Raw genomic sequence first — 27818 nt, forward strand, 5'->3', positions numbered from 1 at the left:
GCGCTGGAATTTCCTCTCCCTATATTTCAACGCGCGACAATGAGCAAAGATGGAGAGGAAGAGTCACGATGCTGCTCAAAGACAGCGCACTATAACCTATGTATATATATATTTCGAGAGCTTTTAATCGAACGTGAAGTGTTCGACCGTCTCTCTCTCTCTCTCTCTTTCTTTCTCTCGTCCTCCTAGCTCGTATATAGTATGGAGCTGTCTCGCTTGCCTTAATGAATGGGCGAATAGGCATCAAAGGCTCCTCTCATTACTTCTTGACACTGGAAAATAGATGCCCTCGACGAGCCGACTCTCGGGCACGCGGTATAGCCCCGGAGCAGCCAAGATTGACGTTACAAAATGTCGAATGTTATGCATTAGCTGGCATACGCTGGCAACGATGGTGAGAAGACAAAAATAGAAGAGCAGAGACAGAGTCGAAACGTCGATGGTACTCCGATCATTATTCAAAAGAACAAAAAAAGACAGATGAAAAAATAAATGTGGATCGCCTTTTGGCTGGCTATACTAAATTGTCGTAATTATGGGAACGAGCATTGAGAGCCAAATACAGCTTTCGGTGTTTTCGATGCAAAGGCGATGTAACGATGATTATTTGCCAGCTTGAATTTTCCGTTGGCGTTTCAATCGACCAGACCGATTATACAAACGATCGATTATATACATACAGGTGTGTGTGATGCCAAAAGCGAACATAAAATCGCAAAACTTTTCCTCGAATGCGAGAGCTGGATAAGTTGTTAAAAAAAGTTTCTGTCCTTCAACTCTCGCTCCATCTCTCTCGAGATCGCTCGCTTCGATCTTTTACGGCTGCTGCTCGCGCTTCGGCTCTCTCTGTCTCTCTTTTCCTGGCTCCAGCCGTGTCTCGTGCTGCGTCGAGTACGACTGCAGCAGTATCCGACGAGAAGACGACGAAAAAAAAAAAAAAAAAATAAGGAAAAAAGGTCGCAAAAGCTAGAAGATCGAAAAAGTTTGAGCGCAGCGCGCACGCGACGATAACTAAGCAAGGAGAAGAAAAGAAAAAGGTCCAAGCAGAAGAAGAAGAAGAAGAAGAAGAAAAGAAAATTGCGTACAGCACACAGCTTTTTCGTCTACATGGCAGCAAGAGCAGCAGTCCATCGAGCGTAGAAATTGCCACACACGCACGTGCGCGATTAATCAAACGTGAAAATTCATCGTACGATTTGCCATCCATCATTTTCCACTCGGCTCGACAACGACGACGAGTTTATTATGCTGCTTTTGTTGCTCGTGTGTGTGTGTGCGCGTGTGCGTGCTCTGGCTTCGATGACAAGGCCATACCCATATAGCAACAAGTTAGACTGGCATCGGCGCGTATAGAAAATACGTTTATGCTTACGGGCTACACAGGCGCCGCAAGTGCAGACAAGCGGAACGAAGAAAGATGTATGCGTTAGGTACTGTAAGCGAAAAAAAGTGGTCGCGAAAAGACTCGGCGAGGATTTTTCCTGCCTCGAAAAGACCCCGATAACGATCGCCAAGGAGAAAAATAAAAAGTACGAGGTATCAAGGAGAAGAATAGACAGCGCTATAATTCGCGCGTGTCGGTGCAGCCGAGTACTTAGGGCAGAGCTAGTAGCTGTCCGCTTTAAGCCTGGTCCAGGTATATACAACAAGCTCGCACCACACGGTATAGAGATCGGGGTGCGTTAATGAAATGGAAATTGCAGCAGGTTCGCGCGAGCTTCCTCCGAGCCAGCCTCTCTCTCTCTCTCTTTCGAGCTTCCAAAACATTGTATAGCCTGTGCCGAGCGTACGTGTACGTGTGTGCGCTGCTGCTGTGTAAAGTCAGTGGCTAGAGCAGCTAGACTGCGTGCCTATAGTGCCGTGCCATACATGGACTATTATAGTTTTGCTCCCATACACAGAGAGGTGCGCTAGCCTAGCTCTCTTATCGTAACAGCGCGCAAACTTCGTTAACGTTTCTCGCGCTATATACCTCTGTATAAAGTCTATACATATATATACGGATGAAACTGCGTGTGCCGCGCGCAGCAGCTGCTCTCGTTGCCGACGCAATAGATTTGCTCCGACCTTACGACCTTTTATCGCACGTAAGAAAGTAAACCGATCCATTCGCTGAAAGAATCAAAAGTCCGGCTAAGCCCGTTGAAAAGTTCGATTAGATAAATTGCCAGCGATTCCAGGTGTGCCGGAACGATCATGCGTGTGCCGTCGAAGAAAATAAAACATTCGGCATCGATGGAAATTACGAGCAAGATTGCATGCCACGTTCGTATAACATTCTCTGCGTTCGAACGCGCATTCGAATCCGGCCGAGCATGCGTCCATGTAAAAGCGTATATATATAAAAGGAGCGAGCGAGCCAAGCTCGCGGACCGTATGAAGTTGCAGGGGCTCGAGCAAGATCGCGCTCGCCCCGAGGCAATTTCCCTTATGTACCCCTGTATTTCCAATTGAATTTTGCCTCCTGCCTCCAACAATGGAAGTAGATACTTTATTCGCAGCGAATTCTTTCAAAGATGCTTTCCAACTCCATGTCTTGCTATGCGTATTATAATGTATAAATGTGTAGAAACAGCTGTGCAACAATGAGTCATTCGATTTTCCGTTTCTCACTTTGTATCGTTTCTTTTTTTTTTTTTACAACTTTCTGTATGGGGATCCGAATTTATCGAGCTCCAGTTCGTAATAATATTACTTAATAAGATTAAGAAATAAAAAATTTAATGAGATAATTACATTTCATTATTAATATACATACATGAATGAGTTCAATGAAAACTAAAAAAAAAAAAAACAATTATATAAGTATAATGATAAAATTATATTAAATAAGCGAAACCTATTAAGCGACGAGCGACGTCAGGCCACCCCGTTACTGCGTGCCACCGCAGCAGACCGAGCTCGATGCCCGCTCCTACATACATAGAACAAGATAAACTAACTAACGTACCCCGCTCTCTCTTTTTTCTTCCTTTGAATATTCCTCAGTAAAATCAAACTTTTCCCTCTTTGGCTCAATTTTTTTTTTCAATTGTTTTTCGAATAACTAATAACTTTTTTCAGGTACAATAATACGCCCTTCCGAGACTGCGCGACTTTTTTTCTCTGCTTTGAAAAAAATCTCGCCGTGATGTAAAAAGAAGAGACCAAGCTGTCTTACTGCTTATGAATTGAACCTTGGAAGCGCGTATTTATATGTTGTTGCTTTTTCCTCCATTATATACATGGGCCTTTGATTAAAACCCTTGAATAAAAAAGCAATAAATAGGTTTTAAAGCGTATGTTTGTATTTGCGTGAATTCATCGAGTGCACGCATATGCATACAGACGCGCGCGCGGCCCGTGCAACAAAGTTACAGCTGCACACGGGCCGCGCGCCAGGGCAAACGAGGAGCGGGTATTCGTGGCACGGTCAGGTGAAACCCAAGACCGCCCGACTTTGCGGTATATATATATTGCGTATACATACTTTCGCATATATATACCGTTTAATGAAAGAAAGAATAACTAAATTTTAAAATAAAAAAATCTCCGCTCGAGGATATAAAAGAAATTTAAACAAAAAAAAAGGAAAAGGAAAAAATAAGAAATGTAAATTGATGTTTTATATTATGACTAATGAAAAAAATGGTTGAAAAACTAAGCACTGCTTTATAAATATATGAACGATATGATATAAAAAGAGTATCTAAAATAAACGAAAAAAAAATGAATTTTCCTAAAAATAATGCATCTGATTATGTAGCTAAAACTGTCTAAAAAACCAACGTATAATAAATTATTATATAATATACACCATTATCACATGGCACAGATAAAGCAAATCTAGCAATTCTAAATAGATTAGCGATTATGTAACTGCACCACGTACCACACTTTTAGGTTGATCTAAAAATAAGTATGTATGATCATTCATCACGAGTTCACCGCACAGTAATAACAAACACAAACGATGGCATCATCCCAGGTAACTAGTCTCTGAGCATAAAAAGCGCCACGACCATCTCTGACATTTTGCATTACACGATGATTTTCGCGATTGGATATGTACACGTGCGACACAGCTCTATATCGATGCGAAAATTGACTCGTCTCTCTCTCTCTCTCTCTCTCTCTCTCTCTCTCTCTCTCTCTCCATATAAGCACTCTCCATCGTTTACATTTGCGCGGTTGTATATGGACGCGTACTATTATATTATGCGTTACGCTTGCACAGAACGCAGTATACCCACTCGTGCGCGCGGCAGAAACGTTTAAATGTATTATGTGCAGACGCAGCTCCCTCTCGTGTATATATTTTTATTCATATCGGACCCGAATAAATAAACCGAGAGTCGATTCGTTGGTCGCGAGTTGAGCTCGTATATATGAGCAAGCGAAGCTGAAAATTAATCGAGCGATATAAAAAAAAAATTCAGAGTCGTTGGCGCATGTACACGCATACACGAGTAGCATATTTCTTTCTCGTCATCTATGTTTATGCTCGTCGATTCTGTCTCTCTCTCTTTCCGTTGCTCGCTCGGAGTTGTATAAATACGAAAAAACCAAAATGTGTAAAAAAAAAAAAAAAAACGCGCGGCGTCGTAAAGATTCGCATCATTTCGCAACAATCGCCAGCGTGTACCACTGCCTCGGTTATCCTCTCTTTTGTTCTCGATCTTGCCTTGCACTCGTTCGGCCATAAATATCGGTTAACTCGGTAGATAAGTGCTCGTACACGAGCTGCCGCATGTATATAGGAGCATATCTATATGGAGGCGCATAGATATAATACAGCTGCACATCTTGCGCGGAACGAATATAGTATCGTTCGAGGCCCTCTCGCCGACTGTCTATCTCTCTTTCTCGCAAGGCACGTAACATATTACATTCTATACGTATACGTCCAACAGCTGTTCGTTACTCTCCGAGACACGGGCTGCATCTGAGGCATTTGCTCGCGCGACAAGTACGACGTCGACGACGACGACGTGCCGGGGGGGTACGTCGAAATTTGCCACTTCTCCGGGCTGGAGTTATAGCGCCGATCGGGGGCACGTGATACAACGACGGGATGCGTGTCGCGTAATTGTCCTTGTTGACGATCGTCTTCGTCGTCGTACTCGACATATTGAATGCGCGTCGCCGAAGCTAAATGCAGCGAACGACGCGTACGTGCGCGCGACTCGGCGACATTGTTTTGAAATTCAAATGTATAGTCGCGTGCGCGCGATAATATTCCCAACGTCATCGAAGAAATATTTCTTCGCATCGACGAGGGCTGCTGCTCGCTCCAAGAGAGACGAGAGTAATATACGAGAAAAGGAAAAGCGGGCCAAAAGAGTCCACTTGAAAAGGGAAGCTACGTACATAATGCTACGGACCGCGCGCGCTGTATAAATTGAGAAAAGCGAGGCACGCGCGCAAGCCGCGTAAAGTTTGAATAAGCAAGACGCGTGCATATATAGGTTTTCTGTGGGGCGCACAGCAACGTCGAGTCCTTATACGCGCGCGAACGCACGCAAGCTGCAGCCCCGTCGAGCGAAACTACTCTATATAGTATATAGTGTACAAAAAGGAAAGAGAGAGTGAGAGAGACGATGTACAGAGCCCGAGCGGTGGCGCGCGCTTTTATACGCATCGATGCACTTAGCGAAAACCAACTCTCTCTCTCTCTTTCTCTCTGGCCGCGCTCAAGTTTTCCAAGTCAAACAAGATGACGCGAGACTGAACAGACTCGTGTGTGCGTGTTTTCTGTGCTCTGCTGTTGCTTTTGCATAAATAACTTTTTAGCTTCGCGGTGAATGACGCGAATGTTATACCCTTTTTCCTTCCTTTTTTTTTTGTGCACGAGCTAGCGACGGTGCCTGGTCAACGTGTCCCGCAAACGCGTCAATAAAACGTGAAATTTAAAAGTTTACGTACGCGAGTGATTGAAGGAAAAAAAAAATGTTGCGCTCGACGTATACTAGCTTCGCTCGGTTGGGAGGGTAGCAAAAAAATAGCTTATCAGCGCGATGAATATTGTGTATATAGCCGGGACGCGCGAGAGTCGCTTCCTTGACGCCGAGCTTTAGCGCGCGCCTGGCCATTGTTCTCCGGAGCGAAGCCTCCAACAATGGGCCCGTGACTTTGTGCCAGCGAAACATTTCGCATTGATAGCACGAGCTTGAAAAATTACGCCCGGCCCGAACTACGATGTTAATATAACAATCGGCGCGTGCGAAACTCGACTCGTCGCCGGAGCCTCTCTGTATACGCGCGTAGAGATGATACTTGTTGCTCTCCACTTGGCTCGCTCTGCAGTCAAAAATATACATAAGATTTCGCAGTAGTACGAACCTATATACGAGAAGGCGACTAATTTTTAACGCTCGTTGTATGTCATTAAAACACGAAATAATACAAAAAAAAAACATGAATTCATTGTTTCGAAACGTAGCTCGTCTCGGGAGCATTTTTCCCTGCTCTTGCGCTGGTACAAAAGGAAAGTCGTTTAGCAGCTCTATAGTTGCTAAATTTGCAAAAACAAAAAAAACAAAAAGCTGAAGGAAAATTATAACCCCGGTGCGAGCGTGCCGTGTCATTGTTTCGCCGCGCAATACTTTGAGTCTTTCTTTTCGAAATAATGCCACGCTCGCGCAAGAGTACCGAATAAAAGGATAAAATTCAACGGCCCGGTTACAGGTGCGTGCGCGAGCCGGAAGATTTTTCTTTGCGCAAGTACCACGAGGCAACGCAGTGATTTGTTATTACAATAAACAAACAGCAAATTTTCAGGCGTTCATTTATTTACAGCTTTTTCTCTCTTCCTTTTCTCTTGCTCTTACTATTCCTTGGCCACCGAGCCGCGTCCTCGTCAATGTCGTACATAACTTTCTCTGTTTTCCTCGTCGCGTAAACCACGCAGGCTCTTGAGAGCATTAGAGAGAGAGAGAGGCGAGATACAAGTTTTGTAAAATATACAACTGTGGAATCTTTAATGCTGCTCGTACGCGCTTAACTATGCGTTCGACTTAATAACTCTCTCTCTCTCGCTCTCGTCCCTTTACGCAGCGCGAGAAATTTGTAATATTTCATTGTTCTCTCAGATGCAAAAACTTTTACTCGCCCCGTGCGCTTAATTATCCGTATGCGCCGCACGCGCGGCGACTTTGTTCAACGCAAACTTGTTCCTACCTCGCTTAAATCTCATTCGAAATAAAAAAAAGGAGTGCGATACTCGAGCTCTCGAGGTTTTTTCTGAATACGTACAAATACAATGTGGAATTAAAGCAGTCTGCGCACACAGACACGCGCGCGCCTTTCAGGATTTATCGCATTAAAGCCACGATCTTGACATTTATCACTACGCCAAAATCTCCTGCTTCTCTCCGTACATGCCACCCTACGTATATGTTAACGTATTTACGACTCGAGCGCACCGCAATAAACCTACGTCTAAGGTGATTCTAAAAATTTTATTTTTACATCGTTCTCTAATGCACGTATCATCGGGCGCTCGAGCTTGGCCGAGAAGAAAAACAACGACTACTTTTTTCGACGTGCCACGTCCATGGCGTATACGTAGCCATTTTTTTTCGCGCCTGTACATTAAGTTTACGCGTGGCCGAGAGAAATACTCGCGTGGAAAAAAAAAATAATGATAATAAAAAACCGAGCCGCAGTTCGCTCGCGCGGCTAAATCCGTAGGGAAATATAAACACTTGCGGAATCGATAAATCAAGGCAAGTTTTTTTTTCGCGCACGTCTGTTTGTAAATATATAAGCTAGTCGAACGCGGCAGGCACGCGAGCCTCGCTGGCTGCAACCGACTTTGCCAAGTGCGCCAGCTGGTGCACACCGCTCAATGGAAACTGACGTATTCCACTAGCCGGTCAAAAGTATATCAGTTTTTATATGCTCACTGCGCGACGCGTACACTTTTCGTATTATCGCTATTGTAACTTTTCTTTTGGCTGCCACTTTCGAAATTGCCAATATTGATTTCGATGCTTGCAAATACTTTCGAGACTAATGGAAGTATCATTAAAAAGGTAAAAAGAAGAAAAAGTAGGTTTTTTTTTATGTTTATTGCGACGCCTTGAAAAGCTGCTCTACTGCCGCGGCTATATATTCAGATGGTATATATTATATATTGTACAGCTCAAAGTACTCAACTGAAGTATCGGCCATTAAATGAAAATACCAGCGTAATAATGTAAAAAAATAATTATTACATCGTCGGGATGCCGAGAGCGCGAAGTGCAGAATTTAATCAAGCGGAATATTGCGCGCGCGACAACAGGTGACGGTATCGCGTCAGCGCGGCAACATCCGTGCAGCAGCGGCGGCTGCCCGGCGCGTTAATATAGCTCGATTTTCACGATTATTATCGCGGCGCCTGCAATCGATGAACCCGGCTTTATGAATTTTTATTTATAAATACTGACATGGCGCGTGAAACTTGAAAATTGTAAAAAGACAGATCAAAATAAGAACGATGCAAAACGAAGGAACAAAAAAGAAATCGACGAGCCCACGTGAAAGCTAAAATACCAACGCAGTACAAGAAGCTTGGAATTCGTCCAAGGTATACACTTCGATCAATTCGCAAGAGAGAAATAAACTCTACTCGATAACTTCCGCTTCTTTTCTCCTTTTTTTCTCTCCTTTCTTCCTCTTTCTCTCAATCGACGTTCGATTTTTTCCAGTACCGAAAAATTTGCACTCGAGTACACAGGTCGTGCGCTGCGATATCGTGAGGCATGCTGTGCTGCGGACGGAAGGGGTACCACCATCAAACAAGTACATATACTTGCGCTGCACTGACGCGATCGAGCCGATTTGTACGTTAGACTTGGGTACGCGCGCGCGCGCGCCCATACACAAACCGAAACGCAGTTTTCAATATACAATTGGGAATTTTTCCCTTTTCACTCCGTCGAGTATATTTTCCGCTCTCGCGAACGTTACACATACGTGCGCGTGTACGTCTTATTACCATTCACGAGAGAATTGGCATTTTTAGTCGTGTGCTTTTATGTACTCTCGGTCTGGGAGCTGTAGGAAGGCAACGAAAGGGGCATATTCAGAGCCCTGCAAATACGCTTTCACGCAAGGAAAAACTGTCGACGTCCAATGAATGGAAGTAATATATATGCTTTTTTTTTTCAACGAGCTCGAAAATTAATTTCACACCTCAAATTGGCTCAATTATTTATAATCGAGCATCGTGTGATTTTTATTAAATTTTTTGCTACTTTGCGCACGCCATATTTATACCTCGTTCAACCAAATTTTCTGAAAAGTTCACTATTTTTCTCTAGCTTATTCCTGTTTATTTATTTGTTTGTCAAGTTCCACGCCCTAGTAAACATTTGTATATTTTTCACGTATATTTAGTATAGAGATTGTAGACATGTTTGCACTCGGTGCTGGTTGTGCGAGTGTGGTACACACTTGCACTATATATTTATATAAGTACAGCCGGTCGAAGTTTGCCGACTCTCGTAGCTACGTAAAGGTATGTGTGCCGAGTGTGGGTGTGCGTAAATCTCGGTACGCGCGCGCGCGAGGTGCAGAAAAGCGAACAAGTGGCAGATACACGAGTCTAAAATACGATGCTTTTTTTTTATACTTTCGCTTTCGCTCAGAGCACTTATGATGAAAAGAAATACGACGAGATAGCTGGAAAAAGGATAGCTCCTACGTTTGTGTCTGTAACTGTGCAGTGTATATGTGTGCGAGTGCGAGTCTGAGCGAGTGAAAAAAAATACACCTTCACCCGTCCATAACATACGCACAAATAAACATTTTTATTACACACCCACTCGCGATACAGAAGCGTCGATACACAAACAACAACATGTACAATTTTTTCCCCAAAAAGATTAAAATAAAAAATGAACGACAAATAAAAAACAAAAACAAAAAGTGATAAAGCTAAAGCTAATACGAGACGCGTAAAACTTTTCAGCCAACATGCCTATTGGCGTTAAAAAATGATGCATTAGTCTTCCTTTTTTGGTGCAGGCACATTTTATTGTCAGCGCGTTGATGTGCGCGTGCAAACTCGTCAAAAAAAGGAGACTACTATTAAAATAAAAAAACTGCGCTCTTATGCGCCGTTTAAAGTATAAACATGAATTATCGTAAAATAATAAAAGACACTGGATAAATTAAGACCATCTAAATAACTGTCCCAGTTTACACACATCAACACAATTAATAGCGCCATGGATAGGTTGAAACATTAAATAGAATAGATTATTTATGCCATTACATACTATATACCGAGCAATCATAATTTTTTTATTTCGATAATCACAACGGAAATAATACTCAGGATCACATGATTAGATAATAAGCATAATGTATTATAAAGGTCGTAAACGCAAGTTAGTTGCTATGCATACAAAATATACCTACGGGAAAAAGTATGAAGCCTATTTGAAATCTGATCGAAGCTATATTGTATCAATACAATTTGCCATTTTTCATTCACGGAATAAAATCTGCAGAAAAGAAGAAATAAAAAATTTCTTAAAAGCGAGTAAATTCATACCTAGCCCCCTTTATTGCCTACTAAAAAGTAAAAAAATTATACGGTGAAACTTGATAGGAGACTAGAAAATTTTGTTTTAACTAATAACATCAAAAAGAAAATAGAACAAAAACAACCAAACAATCAAAAAAAAAAAAAAGAGTTGATTTTAAATAAAAATTAAAAAACCTACTATCACAACCTTACGCTCGTGTAGTGCGGAGGAGGGTTTCGACGGGACGTTCCAAACAAACGTGGTGGTCACGCATAACGGCAGTTGCCTGTACGTCCCTCCGGGCATCTTCAAGAGCACATGCAAGATAGACATCGCTTGGTTCCCCTTTGACGATCAACACTGCGAAATGAAGTTCGGATCCTGGACCTACGACGGCAACCAGGTACACATGCTCTCTCTCTGTCTAACTCACAATATCTCTCTCTCTCTCTCTCTTTCTCTATTCTTTTCTCATTAAAACAAGCTGAAAATGCAACAAAAAAGAGTCATTGATACATCAAACAAAATATGCTAAAAAATTATAAACGCCTATATATTTCTATTCTATTCCGTCACGATTCACATAATAAAAAAAAAGAATACTTCTTGATTCTCTTATCCATACTTTCTCTCTCTCTCTATTTCTATCTTCTATATGAACACGCACATTTTGTTAAGGCACCGTATTTCGCGGAGCTCGTGTCAATTGATTCTATTCTATTTTTTAATTTCAATTAACTATACTTTTTATAACGATATTTTTAAAGTCTTATTTTATGCTCAATTAATGATCAATTGCAACGGCGTTTTAAAAAGTATCTAAAAATAAAATAGTACAGAACGTTCACACGTCAGAAATCTCAGATTACAATTTTAAATAATAACGAGTTTTTTTTTATCAGATAGTTTTTTATCTTTGAAAAAATTTTTTGCGCGTTTTTTAACGCAGTCGTTTCTTTGTCGGTTGGAGTAAATAGCTAGTATTTTTGCAGAGAGCAATTCGGATTGAATTTTTTTTTTATTTTTTCGACTTTGATGTCGATTAATTGAGCCGATAAAATCTTTTCGCGCTGCTGCCCTCAAATCTTTCGCTTTTCCCACCTTCCCCAGTAAAATAATAAAAACCAAACACTCCCAAACTTTGAACACCACTAACACGCTACCCGAAAAAGAAAAAGTCTGCCTCGATCCCTCACCTACCACAGAAGCAAACCACACACACCAACACACACACACGATAAGCCCGTTACTGAGTACAGATAAGAAAAGAAAAAAAAAAGGCAAAGGAAAAAGAAGGAAAAAAGTCAAAGCAAGGGACCACGTGATTATGTCTGAGCTCGGGACCACGATTTTGCATGGAGCATATGTCCATCGTTGCTCTACTATCGACTCCGCTAACTTCCGCATCTTCCACGAAAAGAAAAATCCTTTGATCCAATGTCACGACAGGCAGTGTGCTTACTCCTGTCTCCCGCTGGCCCATGCTTTACATTAGCCAAATAGAACAATAAATTTTGGTCACTTGGCAGTTTCTATGTGTGTCTCATTCGCTCTCGCGGTCTCGAATAAATCCTCGTTTCATTGACGTTTATGGGAGTCGAGTTATACAAGGCCGGCTTTTGCCGTACACACACACACACACACACACACACACACACACACAGACACCCACTAGGTGCATACGAACGAAACGGCCATACATTTATATAGGTATATATAGAAGCTCGCGGGCTATATAGGCGTTTTGAGCTTCGCGAGTTAAAAGCCAGTATATAGCAGGAAGCTGCTGCTCTCGGGTTAAATTGATATCGCTGTACACGCGCGCGATACAGCAGTAGCGGCGGCGGTGGCGAGAGGAGCTCCCTTAAAAGCCAAACGCCGCACGGGCGAGCTGCGTGCTGCTGCTGCTGCTGCTGCTGAGTTGATATTGATAAATACGGATAGGTCCGCTGGACTATAGCCGGCTTTTGTCTCTCTTGCTCGGCCGCTATACGGACTGCAGCTGCCTCTCGCTAGAGCTATCGCATGGACGTATTCGTAATTTCGCTGCAAAGTATTTACGAATGATAAATAATGAACGGGGAATTGTTTCGTTTCCTTACGATCGCAGATTTACGGCTATAAAATAATACAGCGCTTTACATCATTATTACGCGCGCGCGCTTCCCCTCGACCGAACAGCAGAGAGAATATCAGGCATCGATTAACAATTAACGCTTTATCGCTAACTGCCTCGTTACGGCGATTAAAGTAACCCAATGGACTCTCTGGCTACTGGCCGAAATCAATGCTCGCTCCTGCTTCCACTATCACGCTCCGCGTCCACGCGTGTATTTATATTTACGACAATTGCGACATATATTCACACGAGCTCGCAAGCTTGCAAGCCTGGCTCGGGGAAAATCATCGATCGATTTTGTGCCACTCGTGTAAACGCCAATGTTACAGGATTTTTTTTTCTCGAGCGATCGAGAACGCAAGAGATTGTGTTTCTTGTCATAGCAAAATCTTTCGAGTCGACTCGGCTCGTAAGGCGGTAAGTCGCGAAAAATCGACCCGCCGCGCACGAGCCGAGTCGATGTCGAAAATGCGTAAGAAAATATAAAGAAGGCGCGAGGAAAAGAACGTCCAACCATCCAACCTGCCTCTCGTCCTTTTGCTAGTGGAGTCCATAGCTGAGTGACGCTTCCATGCCAGCCAACGAGCGAGTCCTCATTCGTCCGTACCCTTCGTCAAGGGCCGAGCGGATCAGCTCTCGTAATCGATATAATTAAGCTTATGTTTTATTTTATATGTATCCTCATCTCTCGTCGCCTTTGTCCATCTTCTCTCACCTGGCCTGTAATTGCATTCGCCCTTCATCCCTCCATCGAATCGCACATTTGTGTGTATATATTGCATATAACAATTAACACGATACTTGGTGATGTATACATATAAGTTGCACCATAACTATGCTAGTACATGTGTGAGCTAATTTTGTACATCCATTAAGTATCCAGCTTACAGCATTTCATTGTGTCCCCCCACACATTCTTCTGCTTTTATTATGATTTTGATTTTTAATTTTGCGCTCGTTGGAGCTGATCACGCTCGCTTGCTCGCTCTGCTCCGCGAATAAACTGCAATACAAGAACAACAAAAATTACAATCTTACATAATAGCTCGCGTGGCTTTCTAGTGTAGCCAGGAGAACGGCGGTATGTACCATTTCCATGCTGCTCCATTCTCCCGACTACACTGGGCTGCGCGGGCTCATGCTCGATTTACACTGAAAAGATATTTTTTATCAATCTGGATAATATTTGATCGGCACCAGCTGCGCGCGCCTCTCGGCTCTCGTCGTCGAGTCAAGCTTCGATGGCGCCTCTGATTTATTCGAGCAAATATATATATATTTCAGCCAACTTGGTTGGAGGGCGGGGAATTACACGCACTTAGTCGGGGCTAATGTTCGCAGCCAGTCGCGCAACGACGACGAGATCGCGATCGGTTAGCCTCGACGAGAGTAGTCGTCGTCGTTTCTTGCTTTTATATGCACACAAGGACGTCGAATCGCCCGGCTAATCTCCGCCCATTAAATCGGTAATCTCCACCACAAAAGCCTTAATGACAGGCCACTGGCGAGGCAAAACCAGCGCAGGAGTAGTTGTAGCGGGAGCTTGGCTGCGGGGGCGCGCGCAACTATGGCCGCAGAGAAATCCAAATGAACGATTGACTTTAAAGAGCAGAAAACGGAGATCAAGGAGAATGAGTACTCGCCTCTCAAATGAAGCTAGCAATAATGTTACTTATTATAACAGGCTAGCCGCTCTCTTGCCTCGCATACACTGGACGCGAGCTTTTCTGATATGACTATAATTTTACTATTCTTTATTTTCATATCATAATCTACGTTTGTCTATTTGCACGTCTGTCGTTTTTATGTATATATTATTTAAGAGCACTCGCGCGTACATCCGATGAACGTTAGTATTGCTTTGGTTATAGCTCGACGAATTATGGCTATGTGCTAAACTATATTTATAGAAATCGTTCGATCGAAATAGAGACCGCGTTCTCTGCTGCATTGAGTTTTCCGTGACAATTTATACCTTCTACTTGCATGAAATTCAGAGGCTTGTACTTACAGGATCGTAGAGAAAATATTGACGAGCTCGCAGTAAACTGCGAGACTGCTGTCGCTTTCTATCCTCGCTTTTTTCTCGTTCAACGATTACAACGCGCGTGTATCTTTCTATCGGTATCGAGCACCGTAGCCTCGGTTTTGAGGTTAAGCGCAAAACAATGTAGTCGCGCGATGCATACAGCTTTCGGTATTTTTTTGAGCGCGAATAAGGCGGAGGGAGGGCCGTACAAGTGGCGCGTAACAACGGCTCTTCGATATCCCATCGGCTGGAAAAATTTTGTAAGTTCCATCGATGCGATATTGTACCGCGCCTGACGCTACGCGCCTCGTACTACTTGCGCGCGAGCACCGAGTACACGTCGCACCTGTTGCGTGCATCGCGCGCGTCATACTTTGTTTCCTTTCTGCGCTGTATTCCTGGATAAAATCTTGGCCGCCTTTTATACGCGGAAATTCGTAATATTTTTTCGAGGATGAATCTTTCAGCGCGATTAAATAATTAAAATTTTATTTCAATTCTGAAGTCTGTAATCATTCGAGATAAAAATATTTTGCTTGCATAATACTTCACCCAGCAATCTTAGAGACTTGTTAAATTAAAAAATTTACTTTGCGCTATTTTATTTCATCGATAAAGCACATCGATAGAAGACTTTATTGGGAAAAACTTTCATCGTGCTCTTGCGACGGTGCAAATTAAAATTAAAAAAAAAAAACTTCGTTATTTGAACGCACCGATCGAAGCGACGAGTCTCATATTCTCGAGTAGGTGAAAGTTGTTCCAACGTAGAAAATGAGTCTTCGAGCTTTTTATGAACACGTCAGTTAGCTATCCGCAAATCATATTGATCGCACTGACAAATCGATAAGGATAGAAACTGATTGATTCATTATAGAGTCACGGGAGTCGAAATGCAGCCGAATCAAAAGCAGTCTCCAATGGACGATCGTACGACTTCATTTCGTGCTTTAGTAACGTATGATTCTCATTATGAATTATTTACATATGCAAATTTGCATTAAGGCCATATTGATGAGTTCTTTAGTTAATAGTAATCTTTTTGCCTATTTAGAGACACGTCTATAAATATAACATTAGTATATCATTTTAGATTCTAAAAGCTCACGCAGTAGACAAAAGAACAGCGAATGTGGCGACAATACATATTTAGTCGCGCGAGTGTATTCGAGGCAGGAGTGCACCAAATAAAAGATAATTCTGATTTTTCAATAAAAAAGAAAATCTAAATTATGCTCGTTTGTTAAATCAATTATTAGTCGGATGCGCTCTTACTTGCATGCCCCTCGACGCACCGTTCGAGAGGTCATACTTTCTTCGAAAAATAATAAAAAAAAAAAAAAAAAACAAGCATGTGTTGACGAGGGGGTAAAAACACATGCTACAAGTATACCCGTGCAGTGCGTCTGAGCCAGGGGGCATCCATGTAAGACCACGTTCGATCGCTAAATAAGAATCAATTTTATTATATTTATAAAATATATTTTTATCTCATATATAATTTACATGTGCCGAATATAAGAATTTTCATTAATATATAGCAGTGATGTTTTATTAATGAAAAGTTAACATTTTTATGTATGTGTGTTAAAATTTCTTTGACATTTATTCAATTACCCTCATATCGAAACCCGTTCCGGATTTTTAAAATTTAATTTATTTTTAAAATTTCCATTCGTCGATATAATTCGGTGCAATAGCAATTACATTTTATTTTATGATTTTACTCATGTTGTATCTAAATTGTCGAGGTCAAGTCAATCTATTTCATTTCAGTTTTAAAGTTAATTTTTAAATTTTAAATAACTCTAATGAGTAACCGATATGAACGCTGTAAAATGAATTAAAAAAATCAAACATTAATTTATGCTAACAAAATTAAATATTATTTGAAGCGCAATTGCGGCTCGCTGGCAGACAAACGGCCCTCTTCCGTACATGCTCAAAATGTTTGCATATGATGTGTACAAATAAAATACCCTGCTCGCCCCCCCCCCAAAAAAAAAACATTTGCATTGAATCACACTGACATCATTCACCGAATAATTCACACTTGTTTGTTAATGTGTATCTTTTGATGTTACCCTTGACATACAATTCCTGAAAAAAAAACCAGCATCTTATTAAAAAATGAAAAAATAGCTATTAAAAAAACACAATATAATTAAGTTGAAACAGAAAAAAATTTGCAGAGAGGGAATCAATATTTAGTGCATTAGCTTAGATGATTGAACAAAAAAAATAAAAAATAGCTATATCTACACACATATGATATCTCATGTTTTTGTGCGTTTATTGTTCTGTGCGCGTGTGTGTATTCAGTGTGGCAACGTTTTCAGTTTGCATTTGCATGCTATAAGGGATTCCCAATCAGAGTATACACGGCATAAATTCGATAATTATGTTGCACACAGAGGAGATTCGAAGCGTTGATATCCATACACGTGCATATAAACACACACGTAGACACGCAGACGCGAGCAAAGCGTAACAGGAGCGCGCCAGGCATGCACGTCTATCGATGAATACCACCGGTTAAGGAGGTCATGAAATTACGATGACCTGCTTACGGACGCTGGTTGCTCGACGTTTAAAAAGTCTGACATTGAATTTCCTCACTTACATGTCACCTCGAAATTTTTTAACGCTCCTGTCTCGCTTTGCCACAAGTTTATGGTTTCGATTCACTCATACGAGCTTTACACACGGATGAGAAATTTTTACTGCGTCGTTTATTCCCGAGCATCACACTTGATTACGATGTGCAGAAAAAAATTGATATTATGCGTTTTAGCTACGTCGCTCTGCATTTTATGTGACCGCGATTACTATATACACACATGCTGTGTCGATGCAAGGGATTAATTTTTTTTCTCGTGATTATTTAGCAAGCAAAGTCAAATCTTTTTGATTAGCAGTATATCACATTCGTTGTACATATATCTCGTACGTTATAAGAAAAAAGGATTTATGCTATTTGTCAAAAAAAGTTATACAAATTTTCCTATGTACATTTAAAATATGGCATGTAAATATCCCATTATGCGAATGAAATGAAAAGCCTTGCTCACTCCTAAATATGTGTATGTACATATTATATGTGTGTAAATAGAAAAGAAACCTCTTACCCCCCTATCTGAGTGTGCTTTCTGTACAAACGCGAGAACGTCATAGCAGCGGATAAAAAAGCCAAAGAAAAACACACTGTATGGCGCTGTTTTTTTTTGCATTCACGTGTCCTTTAAGCTGAAATCTAGATTCTCGCACGCGTTGTGCGAGCTAAGCGTGTGAACTTTTGCCGAAAAGAATCAATAATGAATCTAGTCCAGCTGAATCGATACGAACGTGCGAATTTCGAAAAAAAAAAGATGTACCTCGATCGAAATGTGCATGATGAACCTCTCGTAGCCCTTTAGAGCTTTTATAAAATTTGTTTTATCCTTAAAACGTATGGATACTTTTTATACGTATACATTGATTTATCTCTCCTGTGCCTGCTGTGCTCCGCGCTCGCTTTTTTTTTTCTCAGTGCTTTTTTTACACGTTTATACACGCTACGACAACAACACACCCGATGAAAGTGAAACGAATTCGACAAAATTTCGGCATTACCTTCTAAATCGGCTGGACATATTTTTGCTCGGACGCATTCGTACCGTGCATGAATTTTCCCCCGGATTTTCCGTACCGCACTAATGAATTTGGACGCGGCGAGCCCGGGCCTCGAAATACAATAATTTGAATGTCGAATTTGCATCCGATCGTCTCTATCAATGTGCGCTGGGCTTGATACTTGGGTATCGATCTTGTGTGCACGCGGTCACGCGCATGCATATAGATGCACGAATGTACGTGTTCATTCGCCGCATCCAGAGATACCGTTGCGTGTGTGTCCACACATATACATCGCCATAATCAGATATAGAATTGGCTATAGCGGCAGTAATTCAATTTTCAAATAAATTTCAATTATATCCTGCATATTTTATCGCTCGCGCGCCAACACTATTGTGCTAAACGTCCGGGGCTTTGTACTTTCGCGCCGCGTGTACATATATCTATTCCCGGCCTCTCGATATTGCATATTCATTTTGCGATGGGAAAATTTATAGATATCTGGTATCGTGGCACGTATTGTTTCAAGAAATGTTTTTTTTTCTTTTTTTTTTTTTTTTGTGAAGACTCGATCACCGCCTATACACATACACGCACAAGAGCTCTACTTTGATGTAATCAAACATGCCTTGTACAAATTGCTCTGCTTCCCTCTGTTCCAAATGTATATATGTAAATATAATCTACTTCTCACTCTCTCTCTCTCTTTCTCTCTTTCTGTATATATTATATATAATATACCTTTTTTACGCAATTTTAATTATTATAATCATGAAAAATGTAATATAATTGTATCATATGATAATGTGACATTAACATTGAAAAATATATAACGCGAAATTTTGTAAAAGAATAAGAGTTGAAGAAAAAGCATTTGTAAAGTTTAATCGTAACTTTATTCTCTCTCTCTTCTCTCTCTATCTTTCTCCGACCATACTTGGTATAGCTCGATCTGGTGCTCAACTCGAAGGAGGGAGGCGACTTGTCCGATTTCATCATGAACGGGGAGTGGTACCTCATTGGTGAGTCTGACAAAAATAAACTCAACCAAATATGGAATAATTATAAAATATAATCAGAATATACAACATACAAATATTATTATTATGATTAATAACATATATTGAATTGAAATGTCTGTTTTGAAAATGTGCGAGTGCGATGTGTACGCGCGTAACGAGAATAAATAATCCGAGGCGACTCGTGCTAACAACGAGCTGTGATGACTCGAGACTAAGAAAAAGAGTTTTTTAATTTTTCAACTCTGAGTAGATGCAATAAAAGATTTTCGCTGGTAAATAGCCGCAAGCTCGCAATTAGCATAGTGGCTCGTTACGCGCATACATAAACAATAATATGCATCCTCTGTCACCTCCTATCGATGATAAAAATACAAAATGAATGTCAATGTTATGATGAATCTTTTGAAAATTTCGTTGACTAAAGTAGCACGGCGCGTGCGATTGACAAAAAAAAAAAAAAAATCCTACCAAAAACCAATCGCGCGTGTCCGATACGTGCCACGGCTTTGTCGTTGCAGGTATGCCCGGCAAAAAGAATACGATAATCTACCAGTGCTGCCCGGAGCCCTACGTCGACATCACCTTCACTATACAGATACGCAGGCGCACGCTCTATTATTTCTTCAATCTCATCGTGCCGTGCGTGCTCATATCGAGCATGGCCTTGCTCGGCTTCACTCTGCCACCGGATTCCGGCGAGAAGCTCACTCTAGGTAATGTTCATCAGTTTTTCCTTTTCTCTCTGTCTTTTGCTGCTCTCGCTACTCGTGCATGCCTCGTCGTTCTCTTTCTATTATACCACGTGAACCATGCCAGGTATATAGCTTCGTACGTATATAAAACTTGAGTTCTTTCTATTCTTTTTTTTTTCTTTTTTTTTTTACTTACCTTTTTTACTTTTTTTTTTACTGTTATTAATTTTTTTTTACCCCCCCTTTTTTTATCGTCTCTCCTGTTTTGTTGTATCCCGAAGCATCGCGATTGCTTTTATAGAATAGAAATATATAACTCTGTCGCACGTGCCCCCATAAGATATTACGACGCTCGACGAGTATCTTGTGGACAGTGTACGTAAACGATTTTTACAACTCCAGCTGATATGTGTTCAATTTATAGTATATATAATATAGTCTTTATATTTACACTAATACAACCATGGACGTATTAATTTTTTTTATGGACAATATATTTTCTTACTACCATTTTACGATCGATTACAGTACGTCCGGCCGCTCAAATACTGATAACCGATAGCAAATTTGTCCATCTATATAACTGCCTTTGTCTCTTACGACGTACTGAATAATATACAGAGCTCCAAGATAAAATATACAAAAAAAAAGGGACAAGATATGTAGCAAAGGTAGAACGAATCGCTTGCTACACGCGAGGGTCAACGGGAGTCGCGTATAATTACGCCACGATTTAAGCTTCGAATTACCCTGTTATTTCTCAAGCCTCATTATAATATTAATAAATCCACGCACGTATATTAGCGCACGCGTTGTACACTCTCAATTTTCACGCGTCAAATATATACACACACACACAATATATATAATATGATAAATATCCGTACACGTAGATGAACACGCGTATATGATATACATATACGAGCACGGCCATGATAATTGAGTGCAATATAATCACTGGCATTACGTAGCACCTCGACACAAAGCACCAATATATACCTACCTATATACACAAACTGTATATTATATTCAGGAGAGAGGCAGCACGATGTGTGCGTGTGTGCCGATCTTACAGCCTGTACATGCCAGCACCTTATACGGCCGCACATTCGCGGCCTCCTTCCGCCTCGCTCAACCGCCCAACGGCGCATTATAGTCGTCGAATGGTCTCGAGTGCGTTAAGCTATAGATACATGTGCGTGTATATGTCACGCGCGCCGTGCGGAGACAATTTCGAGGATAATTACGCGTCGCTCGGCGACGACGACAACTATGTGCCAGTAAGAGCTTTCCGACCGCAAAATCGCACGTGGCGCGACATCCTCTCTCTCTCTCTCTCTCCTTATAAGGTAATAACGTGTCTATATGTAGTATTGCCAGTTGACAAGTCCGTTGCTATTGCTACTAGTCTCCTGCTCGAGTGTAACCTCAAAATTGTCCTTCTACGTGTATATAGTACGTATTCTGGAATTGCTAAACCGAATCTCGCTTCGTGCGGCGTCTGGCTGCTGCACAGCCCCAGTGTATGTGGCAAGAGATTCGCGCCGCGCTTAAAGACACGATGAATGGCAATATTAGTCAAAAAGTGAACCAGAGAGAGAGAGAGAGAACTTGCAGGGCGAAATGCTCGCTAATGATAAACGCGCTCGAGTCTAGCCTCTGCAAGCTCTCCCGCGTATAATCGTCGGCTTTTAGGAGCTTTCAAACGTGCCTCGATTAAGCTCGATAAGCAGATCGTATAGCTATGCGGTTGACGTAAGATATTTGCGACTAAATGAGATTCTTTTTTTCCTTTTTTTTTTTCTAGCTTCAATTGCATCGCACTCGAGACGCGACGATGGCGAACCATTTCCCATTTGGATCAACTTGTCATTTCCCCAGTATAAAAATTTACACATATTTTGAGAAACTCTTTATTATATCTGTAGTCCTGTAGATGCTAATTGTAATAATAATTATTTTTTCATATTATATTATTATTCATAAACGAAGATTTAAAACAACTAAACAACTAACAACTTAATCAAGGAATATCTAACATGTCTGTGATTAATCTTACCATGTTTATGATCAAATGCACTTTTAATTAAAAAATCTACACATATCTTTTAACCAAATTAAAAAGAGATATCCTCAAGGTTATCACGAATGTGTTTTCAGCGAGAAGAGCCTCGATTGAGTCTTACACGATAACGCGTGTAATGTACAATGCAAACAACAACAGAAATCGACGTGTTTTAAAAGTATATTATATGCAAAGCAGCTCCTCGATTGCCGATGCAGAAAGATTATTTTCCTTGGCTAGCGTATGTGTATCTGACAAGGTTAAAAAAAAAACAAGAAAAAGAGCGCGAGTAAACTATCATTTTGTATACGTATGTAAAGAGGCGCGCGCGCACGCCAACGATTTCCAATATTTTACATATTTTTAGAAAATCTGCCCGCGAAGGTGGAAAAAAGCAGATAATGAAATGTGCTCGTCAGCTTATGCTACCGTGTTAACTCACTGCTCTATACCTGTATACATGCAGAGTCAAGCCGGTACGCGTTAGAGGAAAGAGGAGCAAAAAAAGAAAAACTTCTTATAGCTCTATAGGTAAAGAGGCGCGCGCGCGCGCGTAGATAAAATGACGCTCCGCGCTGTGCAAGGGGTTAATGTTGCGCGTCGCGCTAACCCTGGGCGCCTGCAGTATTTATTCACTTGACACTGAAAAATCGTTGCGGTAGAATCAGAAAATCATTAATTCCAAGCACGAAGATAATCTATCTGCATCCATCGAGAAATATGCCGCTTTTTTCATCTTTTTTTTTTCTAATTTAGATGAGCAAGATTACATGATTATTATTTTCATATTTTAATTTGCTGCGATTATTGTAATTGTTGGTTTCTGCAATGGCCGCACGAATCGTGCGCGCCGGAAAATAATAAGAGGAATACAGCAAAATGGTTGGAAACATCAAAATGTGCACTCTTGAATGCGCACAAGCATTGCGAGAATAATACTTGGTTCATGCGAGGCAAAATAATTATTTACTTGAAACGATAACAGCGAAAATTGAATATCACGATTTACTGTGAAAACACGAGCTCGCGTGTGGGCGTGTGTTGTGTTGTGTGTTGCAAACACGAATGCGAGCATGGATGGTATGAATAGTCACTTGGGTGTTGTGGCGGCTCGCCGCATGAAGAAAAGCGACTGTACAAGCGTTTTTGCCTCGATCGTTCATCAAAACATCAACTGCTATCGGAGCTCCTGTATAAATACAACTACATCGCATGCACGTACGTGTACATTGTACAGCAGCAGCAGTCGCACGACTGATATTCACCGCGGGAAAACTAAAATGAAAACTTTGAATGGGTCACGAAGCCATATCGCGGATCGAATCGAATCGAACGCGTCCATGTGTCCCGAGTATATAGTACGTTTTCGAAACCACGGCCATTTCGTTCTCTTTAGCAATCAGTCTCTCAAAACGATAGCAAAAGCTCAACATAATTTTGACAACGAGCAGAACAAAGTTCGGGAGAGCTCTACGTCGAACAAAGTCATTTTTGCTCGCTCCCCAGCTATGCGAGGGCAAGCATAAACTCGAAGCAGCAGCAGCAGCAGCTCGATTCAATCGATGACTAAGCGTACGGTTCACCGGATACGCAGCTGACAAAAAGTTCTCTCAGCCGCTTCTAACGCCTCGCAACGTTTCGCAAATGGGTTTTGCCTCTTGCGCGCGCGCGAAAACCGCACGCGTCTTATATTAGAAATTCCTCTTGCGTTCGTATACGTGCTCGATGACGCGTTCAACCTGATCTCTCTCTCTCTCTCTCTCACTCCAGTCACCATGTAGTGGCGCTGCTGCTGCGAATAGCTCCACATTATTCGCGCGGGAGCGGGGTGCAAGATTTGTCAGTTTAGGAGGTGAAAGAAAAAAAAAAAGAAACGAACTCGCGCGCGAGAAAAAGAAAATAGCACGAGAGCCCGAGAGATAGGCAAATTTATTCATCATTGTCAAATCGACATTGATCGATTGATAGAACACATAAACATTTTTCTGTAAAATATGTTCAAATTCGAAAGCTCTTGTCATTTTTTCGTTGCTGCCTCGGTAAGCAGCTTTCGCGGAGACTGCTCCGCGCGACGTTAAATTCTCAAGCTTGCCGCGCGGTCTCCGCCTTCTTCTTTCTTTTTCTCTTCGCTCCAGCAGCTGCTGCTGCGAAGAACTGTTTAAAGATTCGAAATCCATCCGTAGCGAGTGCATGCGAATGTTTATGTATAGCTGACGAAGAAAAATAAAGAAAGTTGAGAGAAGAAAAACAATCTCCATCGTTGGGGGGAGCTCGAGCGAGCGCGCGCGCGCCCTCCCCCTCCGACTTATAAAGTATATAGACCGACGAATGGAACAAAAAGTTTTTTCGCCGAGGGTTCGAGCTCATAAGTTTACCAGCTCGGAGAGCTTCTAATGCGCCACGAGGAGGAAGAAAACGATTCTCGGGCGTCGCTTTCGCGCACGCTTTTTTTCGTTTTTTTTTTGTCTTTTTTTTTTCTTTTTTTTTTTTTCGTTACATAAGTGCCACTACTGGACGCGTATATTTTCGTACGAAGAATCAATCTGCAGTCTCTGCCTCTCTCGCGATATGCGGGTCGCTTTGCTGCGAGATAAATAATAATAATCTTTGTTGCGACCCTATCGTAGGTCGCATTACATTGCGCGAGCTCGCGCACGCGTAACGCTTCGATCGAAGTGAATAAAGGAAAATCGTTCAAAGTCCAGCAAGGCGTGAGAGGTGACAGAACGAACCGAAAAAATAAAAAAGAAAAAGAGAAGCAAATCGAATCTGACAGAGAAACGGAGAATGGATGAAAATTCCGCAGTTCTTTCATCAGTAAAAAAAAACCTTCAAATGTTTCACTCACCTCGCAAGTGCTGCGCGCGTATACGGCCGAAAGCTCGCCGCGTACTCTCTCTCTCTCTCTTTCTCTTTTTTCTATTTATTTTTGCAATCCATCGCTTTTTCTCCTTTCTCGTTGCCTGCCTGCCTGCCTGCCTGGGTAGCCTCCGAAATATCGGGTTTGCGCCGAGTTCGAGCTTTCAACTTGCTTTTTGTCAGCGGATCCAACTCTTTTCGCTCGCTCGCTCGCTCGAAGTGATTCAAAGTTATACGATCGTAATTGCCAGGATTTATGTCTGCGGGAAAATTTTATAAAGTCTCTCGAAAATGTGCGCGCGCGCGAGCACCGATTCTTTTCCGCTCTTCCATCTCGCTTTTTTTTTTCATTCGGTACGCTTTTAATTGACAAAGCTCGCGAGCGCGGAGTAAGAAGAAAAAGCCGGAGGTAAAAAGAAGTGACCGTTTCTTTTCTTATGTTATATATATAATACTTTGTTGCTGAACCGAGAACTTACAAACATATTCGCTTTTAATTGGCATCGTTAAAACGTCGATCGATCGCGTCGTACAATTACAATCTTTAATAATAATAATAATAATTCTTTTGTGTAAGTGTCGGTATTTGTATGCATCAAACTCATAATACGCCGAGAAAGAGAGATGTAGAGAATCGAAAACCCGAATCGATTACAATAAAATTTAATAATCGAGCCCGAGTCAGCTGCCTGTGTTTCTGTTTATAGATACAGCAGCAGTGCGAGGCCCATATCGTGCACTATGGACAATTGAAATCGTCCACACGCTATGCTCATTTCCACAATTGTAAAGTCTGAGAGAGGAGTGTTATGTTTCATAACGGCTCGACTATATACGTGCGTATAGTCTTTGACTTGGTACTATATAGGCCCTCTCTTTGACAACTATGGAGCCTCGGTGAAACTTTACAAGGGGCAATAAAGGGAAGGTTTTCGGCATGGGGATACAGTGGCCTATTGCCTTGGCCACATTGCATAGTATCGATCGAGCTATTTTGTATATATATCGCGCGCGCGTGTGTGTGTGTGTGTGTATGTGTGTATGCAGGGCAGCGCGAGCTTTTGAAGCAACACAAGCCACGTGCAAAGTTGGCCAACCGAAACTGGCCGAAACTGAAGACAAACATCGAAGCTGAAATCCACATATAGGCGGCCACGAGAATACGTGATAGAGAGCGAGAGAGTTGGATTTATTGTTACACGTATTACAGAGTCGCCAGTTTTGGGCCAACTTTCGTGTAAAGTATAAGTCGACCGACTTTATACTTGGATAATGTGTACTCGAAAATTCTCATTTTGGGCGTTTTTAATGAGGGGCTTTCACGTGTTTTGATGCGAGATTCGCTCTGTCGCGCTCGGAGCAATAAAATACGGAGTAATTTTCATACGTATAAAAATCAGCGCCCCATCTTTTGTACTTTTATAAGTACTTATCGCGCCACGCGAGTGCAATGAAAAAATACTAATGCCTGCCAAATGACGAGTGAAATTGTTTCCGCGGCCGATCAAATTTTTTTTTTTACTCGTCGTAAACTTTTTATACGCGTCATGTATAGAATATGACGAGTTGTTCAGAGTAAACTTGGTTCGTTATGACTGAGCCGTTGGGGCACGAAATAACATATTTCGCCGGTGCACATTTTTACTTTTACGGCTTATGATATTAATAATAATAATAATCAACGCAGCATAAGAGTCAAGCTCAATGTGTCGTGGAATGAAATTCGTGTGTGCTCGCACGATCGTATACGGATACATTGATTGATTGATTGATACGCGAGCTTTATGCAGCCTGTTCATGGGCATGACTAAGTTTTATGATCAATAACTCTCAACTCGTTATATTTGGAAATTTTTGCGCACGTATATCGGCCTGTATAATTACGGAATCGAGCCGGTCGGGAACATTTAAATGCCTCGGCTCGCTCGACGATAACGGAGCTTTTCATTTTGGGAGCGGCGATGAATGTTTTTCAAGAGTCGTTTCACTCGATAACGACTTGGTACTTGGCGCTTGATGACCGTCCTCGAGTTTTATCTTTCTCTTTGGGCTTTTTTTCTTGTGTGCTTTCGCGAACGAGCAGCAAATCGAGGGTGAAATTTAACAATTATTTCGAATTTCGTCGTTCTACGGCGTGGTATGTGTATTTTCGCGACAGTCTATCCGAGCACACGCGAGCCCATTAGCCATCTCTCGGAAGTCGATTAAATATCAACGCTCGCGGGCGATAATTGCAAAATTTATGACGCTTCGTGGAGTTTCATCGTCACGCACGAGTAGCCCATCGGGCCGAACAGGCTGACGCCGTTGATGGCATCCCTTGAAAAATCGTCAGGCAGCTGATGAAATTCGATTCGTTTGGCTGGAGCTGCACTCGGTGCGCGATCCGCATCGAAATCTTATTTCCATAATAATCGACTCGTAAATTAATCAGCATGGCAACTGCGGCCGTGTGATGCGCTTCCACGTGCACACACACACACACACATACAACAGAACGAGATGTAGGACGTAGGCACATAGTCGGGTGTATCGTCCAAAATCAAGTCGCAATTTACAGTGGACGAGCTAATTGGAGCTTGCAGTACGGTCGAGTGCCGTAGGTAGCTAGCCCAGTGCATCCGTGTGGGCTATATACATACAGTTTCAACTGGTAGTCTAGCGCGCGTAAGGAGCTAATTGCTCGGCTATTCCATTGTCTCACACGGATGCCTTTTGCCTATATCTCGCTCTCTCTAGCTCTCTATTGCAGTCCGTACACGCATACCCACTGATATATTTATATATATATTTATGCACGCGTAGGTCTACTGCTAATTAGTTTGAAAGTACATTACGCGAGCTAGGCGCGTGTACGTATATACACGAGCTTCGAGTTTCACCTGTGCTCCGACGCGTGGCATACACACGAGCTTGAT

At 41.8% G+C, this 27818-nt stretch overlaps 1 protein-coding gene across 3 annotated transcripts in view; it reads left to right on the forward strand.

Moving 5' to 3' along the window:
• The window catches only part of LOC106652058 (neuronal acetylcholine receptor subunit alpha-7), a 166216-nt gene that overhangs the window by 91291 nt on the left and 47107 nt on the right, over positions 1-27818 (forward strand). For all 3 annotated transcript variants that reach the window (XM_014370799.2, XM_014370798.2, XM_014370797.2), the window contains exons 6-8: positions 10722-10902; positions 19209-19284; positions 19803-19997. In XM_014370799.2, the coding sequence (XP_014226285.1) occupies positions 10722-10902; positions 19209-19284; positions 19803-19997 (452 nt within the window). The remainder of the gene's footprint in view (positions 1-10721; positions 10903-19208; positions 19285-19802; positions 19998-27818) is intronic.

This window comes from Trichogramma pretiosum, unplaced genomic scaffold (genome assembly GCF_000599845.2).
Source record: "Trichogramma pretiosum strain Unisexual culture from Peru unplaced genomic scaffold, Tpre_2.0 scaffold13, whole genome shotgun sequence".
In the NCBI taxonomy this organism is placed as follows: domain Eukaryota; kingdom Metazoa; phylum Arthropoda; class Insecta; order Hymenoptera; family Trichogrammatidae; genus Trichogramma; species Trichogramma pretiosum.